Here is a 17,802-nt window from a genome sequence, read left to right as displayed (position 1 = left end):
TTAAATGGTTTAACCTTTCATAATTAACAAATCTATAATCTAAAAATCAGTTCACAGTTACGAATATAAATAGCTCAGACTCAAACTGCAATATATTAGATGGGGATAAATATGTTGACCAAAAAAAAGATGGGGATAAATACATAAACTAACAAATAAAACAACATACTTTATGACATATATAGATCAAAATAAATATACACAGTCTTAGAAGAATGAGTTTTTTTTTTGTTGCTAAAAGTCTTAGAAGAATGAGTTATTGCGTATGAATTAGAATAATTACCTTAATACGTAAAAGAAAAGACAACGTTGCTTTTGGTGTAAGAAAAACAAATTTATTGACGCTCTCTCCGCAGTTAACGCTTACGAAGTCGAAGTAGGAAGAAGAAAGACTCTCCTCTTTACAGATTTTGTAATCAATCTCTTTCTCGAGTTTCTGCTCTAGAAATTTTCTGGTGAGTTATCTTTTTTTACTTGCCGAGCGATGGACATTCAAACCAATGGATTGTAGTTGCTAGTTGTAGGTTTATAATAGTTCATTACAAATCTGATCTGAACTCTGTTTTTTTTCATGGTTCTGTTTCGCTCGAAGCATCTGTCTTGTCTAGACTCTGTCCGACTGAATCCACCTTCATGGTTTCTTACTGTAGTTCGTATTATTGCAGGCAATTTGAAGATCTTGTGGGTCATAACTAACTCATAAGTAGGAGAGCTTTGCAATCATCAACGCTCTTTTTCACTGAAGAACATATGGCAGAAAGTAAACAGCGTTGACTCTGTCTCTCTTTTCTTGTCTTAGTGACTTTCAAGTGATGACTACCTCCAACTTTTATCAGTTTGGACCACTTTTGTAGATGTTAAAGAGCGCAAAGATGGAAATGCAGAGCTGGTGAATACCGTGGGTGATAATAAACATGCTAGTCTCATGGGACCAGCTGCTATATATTACTCTGCTATTAAAGGTACCATCTCTCAAATGCATTAAGAAACTCTTTCAAGATGAAACACCTTCAGACATCTTTTATTGAACTAAGAGACATTATGATAGATGCTATGGTTTGTGGAAAAGGAAGATATACGCTTGTAAAAGACGTGGACGATGTTGAAAATGGAGCGTATGACAAACCTCTTCCATGTTTTGGTTGCGGAATTGGATGGTTCTCGTGAGTACGGTTCTCATTTTTGTGTTTCCGAGTTAAGTCCATAGAGATTCACTCTATCTTACTTGCTAAATCTTAATTTTGACAGCTTTCTCCTGGGGTTTGTATTCCCATTCTTGTGGTACTATTCGACGTTTCTCTATTTCGGGAACTACTACCGCAAGGATCCTAGAGAAAGAGCCGGACTTGCTGCTTCTGCAATCACTGTAATGCCTCTTTTCCCTCTCTACTATTTGAGCTTTCCAACGAAATGATGATGATGAGATGTTGTGATGTATGTTGCATGCAGGCTATGGGATTCTCCCTCTTGCTACTGGTGATTGTTGCGTTCAGGTGGTTTTAGTTTGAGATATATATATTTGTATAATCTTTGGTCCCCTTCTTGTCAAAAGGATTATAGAGGATGGACTTAGATATATTTGTGTCTGTACATTCAATATAAATACTATATAACTCGTAGTTTCTCCAATTCTGTATCATTTTCTTCTCACAATCTTCAATTTATGTACAGAGAACAAATGAAAAACAAAATAAATAATTAATTGTTTCCTTTGTTTGTTTTTTTTTTTTTTTTTTTTTTTTTTTTTTTTTTTTTTTTTTTTTTTTTAATGAATGTTAAATTTTATTCATCAAAAAGCCTTTTTACAATCAATGAAACATGAATACTTGTGCAACAAGCAAAAAAAACCAAAAGGAGAAGGAACCTAACAACACGAAAACCAACTTCAAAAAATCCCTATTCCAAGAACCCCCATCCCCCTCAAATTGACCATGTGAAACAAGTCAAATTTGGAAATGCTATAAAGTTCTCCTCATTAAAACCCATATTAGAGAAAACCCAAATGGGACAAAACTCTAATAGGGAAAAAGAGTAAGAACCTTATAGCTAGGGGATAAATCTTTTGACAAACCTTCCACAGCTCCCAACCTTCCTTTGTTTGTTTCTTGAGGTAATATGAGAATCCGGTTTTTGCGGTTTGGTTTTGAGCCGGTAGAGAGCAAACCAAGTAGATATTGGAATTACATTAATTTATTTAATGAAACTGTGGAAGTTGACGGTCACGCGCCATATATATAAAGCTTCTGTTTATATAGTGTATGGTCGCGGTTGTTCAAAGAAGAGACTAAACATGATGAACAAAAGGTTTGGGGGGAAGATACCGACCGGAACTCCGTCACTAGCGTTGTCAACCGTCGTCGTTGTAGCCTCACTTCTCGGTGGAGCCTCCGTCGTCCACAATTTATACAAGCCAGATCTCGTAAGTAGTCTTCTCTTAGAATGCATGCAACATGTTCGATGAAATGTCTAGCTGAACCAAACATTTGTCCTGTTCTCTCTTATTAGTTAGAAATACCCTATATAGGATCGGAGAGATGATCGGAGATATTCATTTCTGTTTTCTTGTTCAAACCTTTCGTTGCAGAGATTACCTCAGATGGAAGGTGATGAAGCTGCAGACAAGAAGAAAGAATCTGGAAACAAAGATTAAAAATCTTTTTCTGATTAGTTACATTTCTTATTTATGGTTTCCCAATCTCCTCTCGGTTCGAGTGTTATGAACTTAAGACACTGTGTTTGTAATGAATAAGTCAACTCGCTGGTCAAGTACTTTGTGATCCATCCAAGTATGTGATTTGCAGAGTACTATTTAGTTAAGTAATTTATTAGTTATATAATTTTGACTGTGGCTGAAGTTTTCGGTCAGGACTAAAACCAATTAATTATCTCATCTAGGCCCATAATTAGTTTTCTCAAACTGGCTCAGACCAAGGCGGATGATACTGCATGGCACGAGCACGACTGAGAGTATCAAAATGCGATCGTACATTACGCACATATATACATGATAACATGAACCAAACTATTGTGTCAAGATTTACAAATGTGTTACAAAAGTCTATAATACAGGGAAAAGAACGCTACATGCGGAAAAAGCAAACAAACATACAAGAAAACAACGTTGCATGCAAAAAAGTAAAATGTAAGAGACGGTTTGATGTTGATAAAAAGACAAAAGTAAACCCTAGCTAATACCTTGGAGGAGAGAAATAAGCAGATAATGGAGACAAGAGGCGTCTCGGATTGAACAGGGACACATGTCTAGGGGAAGCGATTCCGTCGATTTGGCGATAATCGGAGACGTTGATGAAGCCTCCCCTCTCGTTTCCATGGCGGTCACCACCGGTTCTCCTTCCTGGAGACCTTCCAGGAGATGAGCTCAGGCCGTTAAAGGTCTTGTACTTGACCATCTTACCAATGCCCCACAACGTTTTCTTCATTGGAGTTTTTTTATACGACTCGGTCATCTTCTCGCTCATGTACCGCTTCACTGCTTCCAAACCTTGCTCCACCTGTTGTAACAGATCATCAAACATGAACTATATCACAAACTTTATTATAAGCATAATGCAAGATTTTTTTTATTGATCAATTCACGTCTGTGAAGTTTCTTGCATGATGTTAATTTAGTCCATAATGCACTAAAAGGATGACCTTAGCGTTAATGTAACAAAAAATCATACACAAAACTGATATAATATTTTCATATAAGTATAATTCTTGCGTTGCTTACTATAACACACTAAAGATCATAATGCTTGTGAAACAAGTTATGCTCTCTAGTACTAGTGAACAATTTTTTAAATAATATTTATATTAATAATCAACCCGAGAATCTGGAATTAGGATCCAAATACTAGTGAAATATTCTGTTGAATGTGTTTTATTTAATTTCGATGTGATTACACTATAACATGTGGCATAGTGGTTTGTTACCACATATCGTCAAAAGAAAATAATAATTTATGTTACTGTAAGAAAAATTGTGCATACCACTTCAAAAGGTGGGGAGACGAGGGGATTGCCCTCGACGGAGAGCTTCTGAATCCGGCGAAGACAGCCTATGGAGTCCGGTAAAACGGTAATGCCGTTATAACTAACGTCAAGCTCCTCGAGAGATATCAGTAACCCAACAGAGTAAGGTAACTCTTTCAAGTGCTGGAAGTTCTGGCTAACGTTAAGGACCTGAAGGTTCACGAGGTTCTCTAGATCACCAGGGAGCGATCCAAGGCGGTTGAGCCTGGCGTCGAGCACACGCAGCGACGTCAAGTGGCTAAGGGAGCTTGGCAACACGACAAGCTTGTTTGAGTTTACGGAGAGCTTCGTCAGATTCGTTAGCTCAAACCCTATCGTGTCTGGAAGCATGCTCAGTTCGTTGAAATTGGCGTTCAGCTCTTCCAGCGATCTGCGTTTTGGGTCGCGTTTTGCGTTTTGGTACATAGATAATAAGAGAGTTGGACGCGGTTGAAGGGGTCTTACCTGCAATCTTCTATTGTTTTGGGGAGATGTTGTAGATTATTTCCGGAGACATTAAGAAACTTAAGCTTGGAAAGACATCCGATGGAGTTGGGAAGTGTTTTGAGCAGGTTGGAGTGCAAATCTAATGCCCATAAATTTAACATTCTCGCTACTAGAGATTCCGGAATTTGCTGCATGAGAAACTAAACATATGAGTGATACAGTTTTAACCAAGTTTTAAGTTGTACATGTAAATTATGGAGTTTCAAGTATATTTATATGTATAAATTCAAACTAATGTATCGAGACAATATCTTTAATTTGACAACGGTTGTTTATTTAGAAAATAGTGTTACTGGAACATGACAGATTCAATAGAGCAGAGTCAAAGAGAGAAGTAAATGTTAATATCAACTCGTATTTATGAATAGTTAACGCTCTTCATTTAATATTTTATTTATATACAACAATTATGTAACGAAAACTTCAAAAATGATAGAAAATAACGGACACTTGTGCCCAATTGCTTATGCACCCAGACGAATATGCTTCATAAGGTTCGAGTTGACCAAATGAAAATGGGTTAGGAAAACTGTGTCTATACCAAAGATGATATATTTAAATTTCTGGAAGATAACAATTTGTTTAATCGGCAACCTTTAGTTTGTCTTGTTAGGAATACTATAAATTTAAGAACTAGACTAATCAGTATCGTAGAAATCTCTTTTCTCTCTCTTAACAACTGCTCCGCCTTCTCTCTAAAACAAAGCCGCGATCTGTGATCTCCGGCCGACGGGTGGGCTCCCATAGCCACCGTCGGTCCGGTTCTCTCTCTTTTCTTCTCGGTTTATGTTTTTTTCTTTGTTTGCGCTATTTTTTTCTTCCGGCGACGCATCCGGTGGTCGGCTGACTTCGACTCCGACGTTGTACCGTTCAGTTATAGGTAAACGTCCGGCTTTAAACAGCGGTGTACGGTTTCCGCGTTTTAGCGGTTCTAGTTTTGGTAGAAGGTTTTTCCGATTGGTGACTTGTGCATGCGAAAGCTTTGCTTCGGGATGTGTTCCCGGCTGTTGCGGTGACGCTCTCCGACGAAGGAAGTCAAGTGGTGAAAGATGGTGACTTCGGTGGTTTTGGATGAGTTCTCGGGATCTGGCCCGTTGAAGCTCTCCGATAAAATAAAGCTAGGCGAAAGTTGTTTGGATGGGGTTTGCAGTCTCCGGTGAGTCCCGGCGAAACAGCTGTTGTTTCATCTTCTCCGGCGAAGACTTGGGAATTGAGCCACTGCGAGGTGGCTGGACGACGAAGCGGTGACGACTAAGGACGCGTGTTTTCCTCGATGGAGAAGATGTCCACACGTGTTTCTTCTTGATCAAACCTACACACGTGGGCTGTGTGGTGTCCTCAGTGTTGGGTTTAGGTTGTTGAGCTTTGATCTATATTTTTTTTTTAGCCCTTTATGTCTTGGGCTTTTTATGTAATATCGGCTAGTGGGTTTTGGCTTTTTAAATAAAATACTTTAGATGGAAAAAAAAACTATAAATTTAAGAACTAAATCTAATTACTTTTTCCTTTCTTGAAACAAAAACAGGAAACGACAAATACCACAGAATAAGGAATACCAACGAATCATGCATATGCAAGAGAGAGAGTTTCCTTGCTTCAGTATCTCTACGATCTTTATCATTTCTTTTTATATTAGTTAGCAGCTTAACAAAAGATATTTTATAATTCAATTAGAGCCTACAACTGCTCTAATTAAATTAAATTCAAGCACGACGCAGCAAGTTGTTATATTTTTATATTTGGTAACCTATCGAGCCCTCTTTCTAAAAAAGACCTATCGAGCCTTCGAGGAACTCTAGTACTCTCAGATAATTTGTTTTTGTCTTTTGACTTAATAAGTAGTGTATTATTTTGTTGAACTTTTGTTGCTAAATAAATATATTATCGTTCATACAAATTTATAAGTGAATCATGAAAGCACCAACTTTTAAAAGGTTGAGAAAACAATAAAAAATTTATGCAAAATAAAACAATAACTTCAACAATTCAAGCACTTTTGAAATTTTGTAAGAAAAATTTCCACTTAGGTTTGTAGGTTATTGTTAAGGTATTATTAGTTTTTTTTCAATAGTGACAGAAATGTCTATTTTCAAACAAAACAAAATTATTTCCACGAGATTTTTGTCTTTTGTTCTGTGCACCCCCACGGGATTTTAGTCAAAATCTGTATACGGTTGATGAAAGTTAGATATATTAGTCAAAATCTGTATAATTACGGTTGATGAAAGTTAGATATATGACCCAACCTATATATATATATATATTACCTGAATATTGTTGTTGGAGAGATCGAGTTTTGAGATGGAAGCTAGGTTGATAGAAGATGCTGAGAGGGAAGCCAAGGACATGCCGCTGAGATCTCGAGTCTTGAGCTTCCGTCGACGATCTCCTTCTCCAGCCGTCGCAACAGCACCACCATCAATGGCCGATACACTTCTCCTAGTTGCTTTCTTATGTGGAGTATTGATTGGTCCCATCTTATTGAAATTCTTCATCATCGCCGTTGTTTTCATTGTCATCTGATTCATCTGCTCGTAACCCATCATATCTTCCTATGTGTGTGTGCATATATATATTGGTATACACAAAGAAAACCCACAAAGCGAGAGAGCTTAGAAGAAAGAGAGAAGAAGACAAAGAGAGAGGTTACGAAGATGTTTATAATTGAGTTGAAAACATATCCTACTTATATATAATAAAGAAATTGCAGAGAGAGTAGCCTATTCTCATTCTTTAGCAAAAAAAAAAAAGTGAGAGAGTTGAAGATCGAAATGGAAGATATGTACGGATGATAACAGATGGCGTTGAAACCTGAAACTCTCTCTCTAGATTTATTCTTTCCTATCATATTATCTATTTACTTTAAACTTTTTTTTACATATCAAACAATTTTAATGTCAACTTTTTCTATATATTTGTTTTTTTAGTTACAAAATCTGAAACCATTTGAATATGATGTTGCGTTTGGGAAAAGATAACAAGCTTTTTCTTATGATATTTTGGTAACTAAAAGTGTATTTTAATTTTTTGTGTCATTTGGTTATATTTATTTTTCTTTGTAGATTACTAAATCCAAAACCAGAAAATTTCAAAATTTGTTCAGAAGATTGTAGTTTCTAAATAATTTCCAAGTTGATATGTATTTTAATGAATAAGCTGGAACCTATAAAAATAGGTATATATGAATATTTAACAACCCACCAACAAAATTAGGTATTGCATAAATAATGAATCAGTATGATATCTATATATATAAAGTTGATAAATCTGGTAGCTCCTTCGTCCACGTCGCTGTTTAGAGGAGGGGTTTTGTCGACACGTGTCGACTCGCCAGCCGTTTGATCTAAATCCACTTATTTTCACTGGGCTTTTATTACATTTACCAGTAAAGCCCAATCCTAAATCCAATTAGGTTTCGTCTTCCGCTTTCCTCTTGCTCCTGCGAAATCGACGACGAAATTCACAGAGACTTAAAGCGCCCTTTGATCTCCACAACATCTCAACCATCCTTTAATCCGTTCTTTATTTCCAGTTTTCCCTTGATTAATCCACTCCTCCCACTTGAAGATTTAGATCTACCTCTTCGTTTCCCCCAGTAACCGGCTGAAGCTTCAGCTTTAAATATCGACCTTCCTAAGATGCACAATTCAACTCCTTCTCTATCTCTCTCTCGCTTCCTCCAACTTCATTTGTGTTTTTGCTTTTTATTTTGGTTTGATCCAGAGCTCGATTTGGTTTCGTTCTTTAATTCTCCATTGCAGGTTAGTGTTTTCTTTGTTGTGTATTTAGAAGTGATATTCTTGATGTTTCACTGACGGGTTTACAGTGAGTGCTGAAGGTGAAAGAACAAGTTGTAGCAGGGACGATGAGTCTGTGAAGAAGAAGCTTTCCCTAGCTTGAAAACCGTCATATGGTATGTGTTATGGTTGCATAATTACTTCTTAATTATGGCTTTCAATCAATACATCCCACTGCGTGTTTTCCAGTTCATCTTCCCCACCTATATTTCTCGATTCTCTGTATATAAATAAATATTAATCAGTTCTCCAGATTTTTTCCTTATTTACATATTATAAGAGGAACACATCCGAATCGAATCTGATTTTGAAGATTGTAACTTTCGTACGTTTCAAGTTTTGGGTTAGACATTCGTGATTGTTCATGTGTCATAGTTTGTTTGAAGGAGTTGATTTCGCTTTAAAAGAATGGATGGTTGATCAGATGCATATTGTAAATTTATTACTTTTTACTGTTTTAACAGCTTCAAGCTTTATATAGGTGTCTAAAGGTCCAATTTTGTGAATGATTATAAAGATCTTTTGTGTATGATTATTAAAAATATGATTATAAAGATCTTTATGTGGGTAGCTTCAAAGTGTGTGAATGATTATTAAAATAAGCCTTCCCGTGACTTATCTCTTAAATATAATAAAGATCTTTTTTGTATCGTAGATGAGCATTTAGATGATGATTGCTTTTGTTGAATTAAGCTTGCAGAGGGATCGAATGTTGATGGAGTATTGGAGCGCTGGGGAAAGGTTAAGCCGGTATCATGGAAGCTTGGGATGAAGAAGTTAGAGATGATTGGATTAAAAAGGACTTGACAATTTGGTTTGGTGTCAATAAGTATGCCTTCAAGATCAATTCCTATATGACACAAGTTTAGAGACCTTTATTGTCGAAACAACATGTTCATATAGTTAAAGTTTCATCTTCTTTTGCATTTTACCTTCATAGCTTCGATATATATTCTACTATACTTGCAGATTATATCCATAAGTTTCAGATACTGAAATTTTCTAGCTCAGAGCTTTATGTTGTTACCACAAAGCTCTCAGGTGCTGTAACGATTTAAACTGTCTAGACCTGAATTTTGTAGTATAGGTGGAGAAACTGCAGGATTGGTATGCAGAAGCGTTGTAGTTGTGAGTCTATTAGTAAAGATGAAAGTTCATGCCCAATACACTAGAAAACAAACACCATATGGACCGTATGGACTATGGAGTATGAACAATCAGGATCAATCAAATTAAAAATTTGTAATTAAAATATTAAGAGCTCAGGCTTTGGTTGCCTATCCCAACCCAAGGTGTTGCAGCCTGTATAATTTTTTTCTCGTGAACCTTATCAATGCAAAATTACTTTATAGTAGGAACACAATTTTTAAAGAATAGGAACACACGCTGTTAATTTGGAACACACCTTAAAAGCATTTTCCAAAAAACAATTAGCTCTTTGCACTAAGTGCTTACGAACATTTTAGCTTTGAAAACTTGTGAAATTTGGATCCATAATATAAGGAATAAAAAGAGTGGAACCACCGAGAAAGAGGCCAAATGGGAGAGCAGTGAATAAGATATAGTTGAAAAATCTCAAAATTTTGAATATGCAGTTGGAGTAATGTTTGGTTACAAACTAACTTGGTGCAGAAGGGAATAAGTGGAACAAGTCCGGCGATGTTCATCCTCCAAAAAGAAAGGTAGAAAACGGGCCAAGTAACATTTTTCATATAAAGTTCTAATAGATTTTCTTATTGGTAAATGGTTGAGTGGGGGAAAATTTGGGATCCTAAAATTTTGGATTGTTAAATCATTCAAATCTCTGTTATGTTGTCATTTGGGATTTTAATTGTTTTTAATGGTTTTTTTCTTGGTTTTCAAATGAGTAGTAATAATATGCCTTATGTCTTCGGTTTGATAAAATTACTCATCAAATATTAAAATTGTTTATGGTTACAGTGTGGACAAATGATAGTTTAGGCAAAAATAATCAGTTTGTCGTTTTGGAGTTTAGGTATATAATGTTTTATTGTTGATCTTTTGACAGTATCTATAATTAAATTTATTATCAATGCTTCAATATTTAGACTAACCGAATTCAGTTACTGAGGGATGGGGTTTACAGCTTTTTAAAAGTGTGCGTTTTCATTGCTCTTTTATAACTCAAAAACAAAAGACCAAAGAGTGACTATAAACTATTAGCTAGGCAGTACTTAAGCACACTTGAGTAAGCATAGAAACCAAACGTATGACAATGCTTTGCTCTTCTAGGGTTGAGGACAATACACGTAAAATATAAAAACAAGAGATATTTGTAAGCGATGGATGATATATAATGAGCATGCAAATCTGTTTCATAGATATAGATGAAAAAGCTCCGGTTACATATCATGTATTAGCATGTGAGATCCAAAAAAAACTATAACTTAGATTTGTAATCAAAATACAAAATTTGTTATATTTGTTAATAATTATTTTGATCACTTACCCATTATGAAAAAATAATACTATTATGCAAATACAATTATGATTTATATTAATATTCAAATTAATTATATATAGATAGCAAATACATCAACTTAGATGGAGGACGAGGAGGGAAAAAACCAAAAGATAAATGTTCTAATATCCTTAAAATTATAAATTTAATAGTTCTAATGCCAAAATAAAATTTAAACGAATTGTTCATTTAAAATTTATTATATCTTTAACAAAGAGTTCCTCCACTTACGCATTATATTAATCTCCAAACCATTGCAAAGCTACAGAGTAAAACCTATTCCTCCACCATATTCGAAAACAAAAAAAATGGTACCAGAGAATTCGGAAAACAATTATACTCAGACAAAGGCATGGCAGCTGTGAAGAAAACTCCAGCAGAGTCATTTAGGATGATAGATCACTACATTCATTTAAGAAAAAATCAATGTTTGGATAATGACAATCCAAAGGCTCACTACATCGAGGTGTTAAATCAATACTTCTATCACCGCAAATCTATCAAAAGACTCAACCATCTTCACCAATCTGCAAATGGAAACTATGACAAGGATACATATCTTTATGGTATACTAATGTTTTGCATAGGCAATTTTGAAGAGGGAACAAAATATTTAGATAAGCTATCCTAGGAAAATAGTCAATTCAGGTCGGATCATTGCTAAACTATGATTAAAAATTCACTTAGCTAAACCATGATTAAGAATTCACTTACTGGATTCAAAATCATTTTGAAGACAAAGTATTTAACCAATACGTCGACAATGAAGCCTCTAACATGACATGGTCAAAGTATGCGAATACCACTTATGCTATTCCTCTCTAACCTAAAAAACTTCAAAACAAAGTAATACACTACTTTCATTAACCACTACTAAATATATCAAAAAACAATCTTAAACTCATTAAAGAATAAAATATACGAACCCGGCGCGTAGCGCCGGAACACCACTAGTTATATATAATACTAGGTATAGAGACTAGCATAGCAGAGTAAAGTTTTTTTTTTGTCAACATGTGATTTTCATTAAAGCAAAGCCCAATGGGCACTGATTACAAACAGACTCAAGTATTAATTGTTTGACCCAACAAAGCCCAAACACAAGAGATAATGTTTACATGCATAAAGACACGTGGCTAGACTTGTGGCATCGATTCATTGATCAAGAGAGAGGAAAAGCGGTGCCGGAAAACACGCCGGGAAACACGCCGAAATCCGTCTCTATTGCTTGAGGCTGCTTGCACGTTTCTTCCTCCTTCGATCTTCGGTTAATCAAAAATCTTCATTTTCAATTGGTAGAATATGAACACGAGGAACATTTAATAGAGACAAGTACAGAATCTTGTTGGAACGCAATCACAATGGATACTCCAACTCATCTAAATTCTGGACAAGATCTCCTTAGTGTGTTCTAAAATCTCAGATTATTGTCCATTGTGGAGACTTCGCAGAACTTCAATGAAGCTTGATACCACCTTTGGATCAAAAAAACTAAGCTTTTCTGACCAAAAAGAAATTGAATCTCTCAATCAACCGACTTATCACCATCAACCCAGAAGGAGAAGAACAACATCCGAACTTTATTTAGGTTCAAACTCAAATCAGAGAAAAGATTAGAGTGATAAAAATCTCTGAATTTGGTTGACCATAACATACCAAAATCGCCTATTGCGAACCTAATATCGCCAACGCGAAACGATAATCGATCCTAAGGATCGAAGATACATAAAATCGCCTAGCGAAGAACTATTTTACAACAAAAGATTCAAAAAGCAACAACCTTTTTTCCTCCTGAAAGATATGAATTTGGTAAGAAGGAGGAAAGGAGAGAGATTTCTCTCTCTAGAAGTTAGAGAGAGACACTCGTTACGTTTCATAGCAGAGTAAAGTTAAACATAAAGTTAAAAGGATATTAAGACAGATATTTTTTTAAACTTTATCATTCATTTTCACGACATTAGAATACATATTGTTATGACAATTTGTCTATTATGTATAATGTATTTAAATATTACTAATATTTAGTAATAAATTTTAGTCAAAAATATAATAATGATAAATGTATGAAGAATACATTAAAATGTATAAAGAAAAAAGGGACATAAAAGGATATGTCCGAGAAGGGAAGCGAAGGTACGGTCCCGTATTAGCTGTATGCCACGTTATCGATTTGAATAAGTCAACTTTTGATAAAAGGGTGGTAGACTTTTGATTTTGGTTTTCATTTTGTGAGTGGCAACCCTGATTTTCTTCGTTTGTTAAAAATCTAGTGTACATTAAGAAAGGAAATGGTTTTATTTGCACTGTCTAATGTGATTTTTAATTGGTAATTTTAGTAAAACTGGGCGGTTTATAAAATATAATTAAAGAATTATATAAATTTGATTGACTTACATGTAACTTGATTATAATTCTTCACTTATTTACACCATAGAAACAAGTTGTTGAGGATACAGAGAAGACTTGGGTAGTAGCAGGTCTTAAGGATACTTGGAGATAAGGGATCTAGTAGAAAGCCGGGAACCGGCGATCAGAAGTTTGGTCGGCGTTTTGAGATTTCGGTGTGACATTAGGTGACGCGTGTTTCGTTCGGTGGTTGAAGTAGATACGTGGATGGTCATGCGGGGATGGCTAACGCGTTGGAAATAGCGCTGTTTCATATGTTGGGCTTTAAACCCAGATGTTTAGTTGCTCTGTATTGGGTTTGTACTTGTGTTTTTTGGATCTTTCGGCTTGGTGTAAAAGTTTAGGCCTGCCCATATTTGAGCTTGTCTTTTGGTTAATAAAATGTTTAGACGGCAAAAAAAGAGATATTTGTTCTACTAATTTTTTTTTTTTTTTTTGAAGATTGTTCTACTAAATTTGGTGGATGGATATTGCTCGTTCGTCGATTGCGCAGCTATCTGATAAGGATTGAGGACTACATCATCAATCTACGACTACACGAACACAAAACATATATATAGAAGAATGTATTTACACCATCTAATATACCACCACGTATACCAGCAGCATATATCAGACACAAATTATCCTGTTCTTTCTTAATTCCGTATAAATTGGTTCCGGCTTGGTGTAAAAGTTTAGGTCTGTCCATATTTGAGCTTGTCTTTTGTTTAATAAAATGTTTTATTCCAAGGGCGTAAAATACAATGGCGGACAAGCTTGCTCATGGGGCAAGGAGTTCACCATCAGCTATGTTATATGTCGATTCGATACCTCCGGTCTGGCTTTCCGAATCGGTGGAATCATGTTAGAGTAATTCATTGTTGTCAAAAAAAAAAAAATGTTTAGACGGCAAAAAAAAAAGATATTTGTTCTACTAAATTTTTTTTTTTTTTGAAGATTGTTCTACTAAATTTGGTGGATGGATATTGCTCGTTCGTCGATTGCGCAGCTATCTGAACATATTTGATACTTGTTTAGCATTTTTCTAAGAATGTAATTTATCAATATATTCCATTGTCTAAAATTGATTATATTATTGGCTCATAGGTAATACAGGGTTTGTACTCACTGAAGATAAGATTTTCTCCTTTTAATGTATTTTTGACTAAATAATTCAAGTTATGTAAATAATAGTTTTAGCTACTAAGTCACATGACGACCGTTTGTAGTATTATATTTATCGTTGTACAGGACATTTGTCCCCGAAATGTATATCCGATCATTTGTTAGAAAACAAACGTAGTACTATGGCGGTTTATGTTTTCGGTTGAAGATTATCTTCTTATCTTTTGGTGAAAAGAAACAAAATTTCTTATTTTCTATTTATGTATTTGTTTGTTGCGTCAAATTTTGAAAATATATCATATGGTCACAGTATGACCTCATATTCTTGGACCAATTGTTCTTTTCAAAAGAAAAATATGGTAATTTCATAACCTTATTGTATACATATTAGAACTTTGGATTACTAACCTTTAACAAGTTGCTCTTTTAGTCAATCCGATATCTTTCAGCTGATCTTATATATATATTATCAATATGGATGCAAAATGTATGTATAAACATGTAATTCACTAATTGATTGGGGCTTTAAAAACTATCTCGATATCACAAAACGGAACAAAAAAATGTAAAAAACATAATATGAAAGATGCTGTTCTTACTATAATTTTTTTGGTTATTTTTTTGTACCATTGGATGATTATGCTATTAAAAACTAAAATATATCATATATGATTCTACAGCCGACAATTCTATCTATTTTTTATAAGGATTTTTGTCTAACTGCATCACTTAAGTCGTTCTAAACCAGTATTTTTGCACCGTGCTGAAGATTTTTTGTAAGTCTTTTATCTCTTAATTCATATAATTATCTTTTTCCTGAATTCGAAATCCAGACTTTATGGTACAAAAACATTGAACTTTCAGTCAAACCACTGAATTAAAAGAGTTTTCAACCAGTGGGACATGATTGACGGTGGAAGCCAAATAAAAATGAGGAAGAAGAATAGGTTGAAATAATCCTTGATCAACCATTCGACCTCCTCTTTCTATAGCCCGTCGGCCCCGTCCTCAAATTTAGATCTAATCATGGGCATTAACGTGGCTGTTAATAGATTTCTTCGAATGAGTATTGTACGTGAGATCGAACACCAACGATCCAAATGACACGTACTAGAACCCAAAGCTATAATCATATCATACTATGGATTTTTAATTACACCACAGACACAAAACATAATTGTAACACTAAATATTCTTTCGGTTCTCATGTTTGTTTATTCTTAGTTTTATTAAAACTGTTCTCTGAGTAGAAAACAAAAAGCAGTGAGATGTGTTTAGGGGCAAGCGCCCACAGAATCTGCCACTAGGCAAATTATGAACACATGCAAAAGGTGTATCAAGTCTTTGTTATCTTTGTAATTATATGCTCTGTTTTTTTTTTGAAAAAGAATTATTTGCTCTGTTGTTTATTCTTTTTTTTGCCATCATATTTTATTAAAGCCTATAAAATCGAAGGAAAAAAACACATTAAGTCCGAAAGGCTAAACCACATAATATAAACAACACAGGTCCACCAGGCCGTTAACTAGATCCAAGCCCAAAAAACAGATAATGATCAAATCAACAGACACCATCTACGTGTTAGACACGAACCAAAGAACAAATGTGTGTCTAAACGTTAAAACGTCATCATCTCTTTTGGGTGAATTCGCCGCCGGGATCCCTAATCGGTACACCACCAGCTTCATACCGGAATCACGAGCTATCATCGTCTTCACTTACATACACCGCACAAACTCATCGCTTCACCACCGGACTCAATCGGGAATCGACCACGACCATCGAAAATTGACCACAACCACCGAAAATCACCCCCAACAATAATATTGGAAGTTACAGAGATTCGGCAACTATCATTCCTACATCTGAGATTTGGAGAACTTCATCGATAATACGAGATCTCATCCAAACGAGATTACCAAACACAAGAACGAAGACATGATACCGCTCAAGAAGTTCCAACGATACGAGAGCCGGCGACCACCGAAAAAAACAGCACGGCCCCAGAATCAAAGTCGAGCGTCCACCACGAAGAAGGTGCAGCACCGGAATCAGAGCCGGACATGCAGCTCCATCGGAGCTGTCCATGCCAGAACCAAAAAAACACGACTGACTACTTTGAGAAAACTAGAGATAAATAGCGAATCCCGACCGACGACGTGTCTATGGAAACCCATCGTCGTCGGTCGGAAACTGAGATCGGAAAACAGTAGCTTTTAGAGAGAAGATGGAGGTTTATCAAAGTCTATCTAATGCTCTGTTGTTTAATATAAAGTTTTCCATTTGTTCTAAAATTCAATAATGATCAAAATATTGGAGGGGATCAGTTCCTCCTCGAGAAGATTCCACTTGAATTACATACGTGACATATTTTTTTTAAAAATAGTATTGATAGGAGGGATAGCTTATATATATTATATATATATATAATTAAAACGCATATTTTAAGCTTATAGGCTTATAGCTGTCCCTTGGGACATCCGATAAAATTCTAAGCTTATAGCTAAGCTGTTAATCTGCTCCATAGTAGTTAGTTAATTGATTACCCGTTGTTTATTTGCTACTTGCACTTTTCAAGAATATTTGCTTGCAAGACATACCTACTCACGATATCTTTTTTTAGCCATTGCTTTCTCCTCCAATATATTAAATTTAATACATTTATCTTATTTGTAGATCATCTAAGTATATGATCAACCAATTGACAACGATGTTTAGCTTAAAAAATTATTTCAAATTTAATACAATATAAATTACGCAGAAAAATAATTCATTTGGTTTGTCAAAAAAAATATTTCATTTGATTGTTTATACATACTATCTATAAAGTTGTATTTTGTGTTTGAAATTACGTTTTTGTTGAGTATATAATGGTTACGCATTCACACATATTTGGATAGATAAAAAAATACTATCAAATCCTAGTAATATTTTAGTTTACTTTTGGTGCAATTTATCCCAAACTACTAGAAACACATGATTAAACACAATTTAATTTGTGTGATAATGAAAATATTGTTCACCGGCTTGGATTTCCGAATTAGTCTTGTGTTTAGTTTGTATTATGATAAGACAAGCGTTTTGCTATAATAAAAATTAAAATATATAGTATTGACAAATATAAATATGTATATGTGTTTGTATTTTTTAATATGCATACAGTTATAATTTCTTTATATAATCATCTTATATTGGCGTTGTTGAACATTTGTAATTGTAATTGTGGACCGAAATCTATTTGAATTTATGACGAGTTTGATCGATTTAAACTTAAAATTTTTATCAGTTTGTATATATCTATAAAACCGTAGTGTGGTCATTACGTGGATGTTGATTACAAAACAGATTTTGCAAATTTTAATACTTTACTTTAACATCACTGAAAGTCATTTTAATGGGTTTATCATTCTATTTTCAAATCAAAGGGTTTCAACCAGACGACTAAATTGATGCAGCTCATTTTCTTACTTTAAATAGTTAGCTGAATAT

General features: G+C 34.8%; 2 protein-coding genes, 2 long non-coding RNA genes and 1 pseudogene across 6 annotated transcripts; 4 read left to right on the top strand and 1 right to left on the bottom strand.

Annotated features, from left to right (window-relative positions):
• Positions 1-284: 284 nt before the first annotated feature.
• LOC130494579 (uncharacterized) lies at positions 285-1,619 on the top strand. Of its 2 annotated transcripts, none has more exons than XM_057008903.1 (6): positions 285-455; positions 666-760; positions 837-962; positions 1,049-1,163; positions 1,249-1,366; positions 1,450-1,619. In XM_057008903.1, the coding sequence occupies exons 2-6, from the start codon at positions 751-753 to the stop codon at positions 1,501-1,503; spliced, it is 423 nt and encodes a 140-aa protein (XP_056864883.1). In that variant the 5' UTR covers positions 285-455; positions 666-750; the 3' UTR covers positions 1,504-1,619. The 2 variants fall into 2 exon arrangements, with proteins under 2 accessions (XP_056864883.1, XP_056864884.1); XM_057008904.1 differs by having other exon boundaries at positions 289-455; positions 855-962.
• A 468-nt stretch (positions 1,620-2,087) lies between these two features.
• On the top strand, positions 2,088-2,769 carry LOC130510846 (uncharacterized). The gene is made up of 2 exons (XR_008944631.1): positions 2,088-2,419; positions 2,585-2,769. It is a non-coding gene; the product is annotated as an uncharacterized LOC130510846 (long non-coding RNA).
• Positions 2,770-2,967: 198 nt separating this feature from the next.
• Positions 2,968-7,332, bottom strand: LOC108853916 (plant intracellular Ras-group-related LRR protein 8). Its single transcript, XM_018627397.2, has 4 exons — positions 6,789-7,332; positions 4,480-4,649; positions 3,994-4,405; positions 2,968-3,512 (listed from the first exon to the last, which is right to left on the bottom strand). Exons 1-4 carry the CDS (start codon positions 7,065-7,067, stop codon positions 3,189-3,191), a joined length of 1,185 nt encoding a protein of 394 aa, XP_018482899.2. The 5' UTR covers positions 7,068-7,332; the 3' UTR covers positions 2,968-3,188.
• Positions 7,333-7,807: 475 nt separating this feature from the next.
• Positions 7,808-9,244, top strand: LOC108852510 (uncharacterized). 2 transcript variants are annotated; one of them, XR_001949524.2, is made up of 3 exons: positions 7,808-8,282; positions 8,348-8,434; positions 9,012-9,244. It is a non-coding gene; the product is annotated as an uncharacterized LOC108852510 (long non-coding RNA). The 2 variants fall into 2 exon arrangements; XR_001949525.2 differs by having other exon boundaries at positions 7,813-8,282; positions 8,360-8,434.
• Positions 9,245-16,540: 7,296 nt separating this feature from the next.
• LOC130510465 (uncharacterized) overlaps positions 16,541-17,802 on the top strand; it is a 2,703-nt pseudogene continuing 1,441 nt past the window's right edge.

The sequence above is a fragment of the Raphanus sativus genome, chromosome 4 (genome assembly GCF_000801105.2).
Source record: "Raphanus sativus cultivar WK10039 chromosome 4, ASM80110v3, whole genome shotgun sequence".
In the NCBI taxonomy this organism is placed as follows: domain Eukaryota; kingdom Viridiplantae; phylum Streptophyta; class Magnoliopsida; order Brassicales; family Brassicaceae; genus Raphanus; species Raphanus sativus.
The sequence above is the reverse complement of the archived record's forward strand: the minus strand, read 5'-3'. Positions and strand labels throughout refer to the sequence as shown.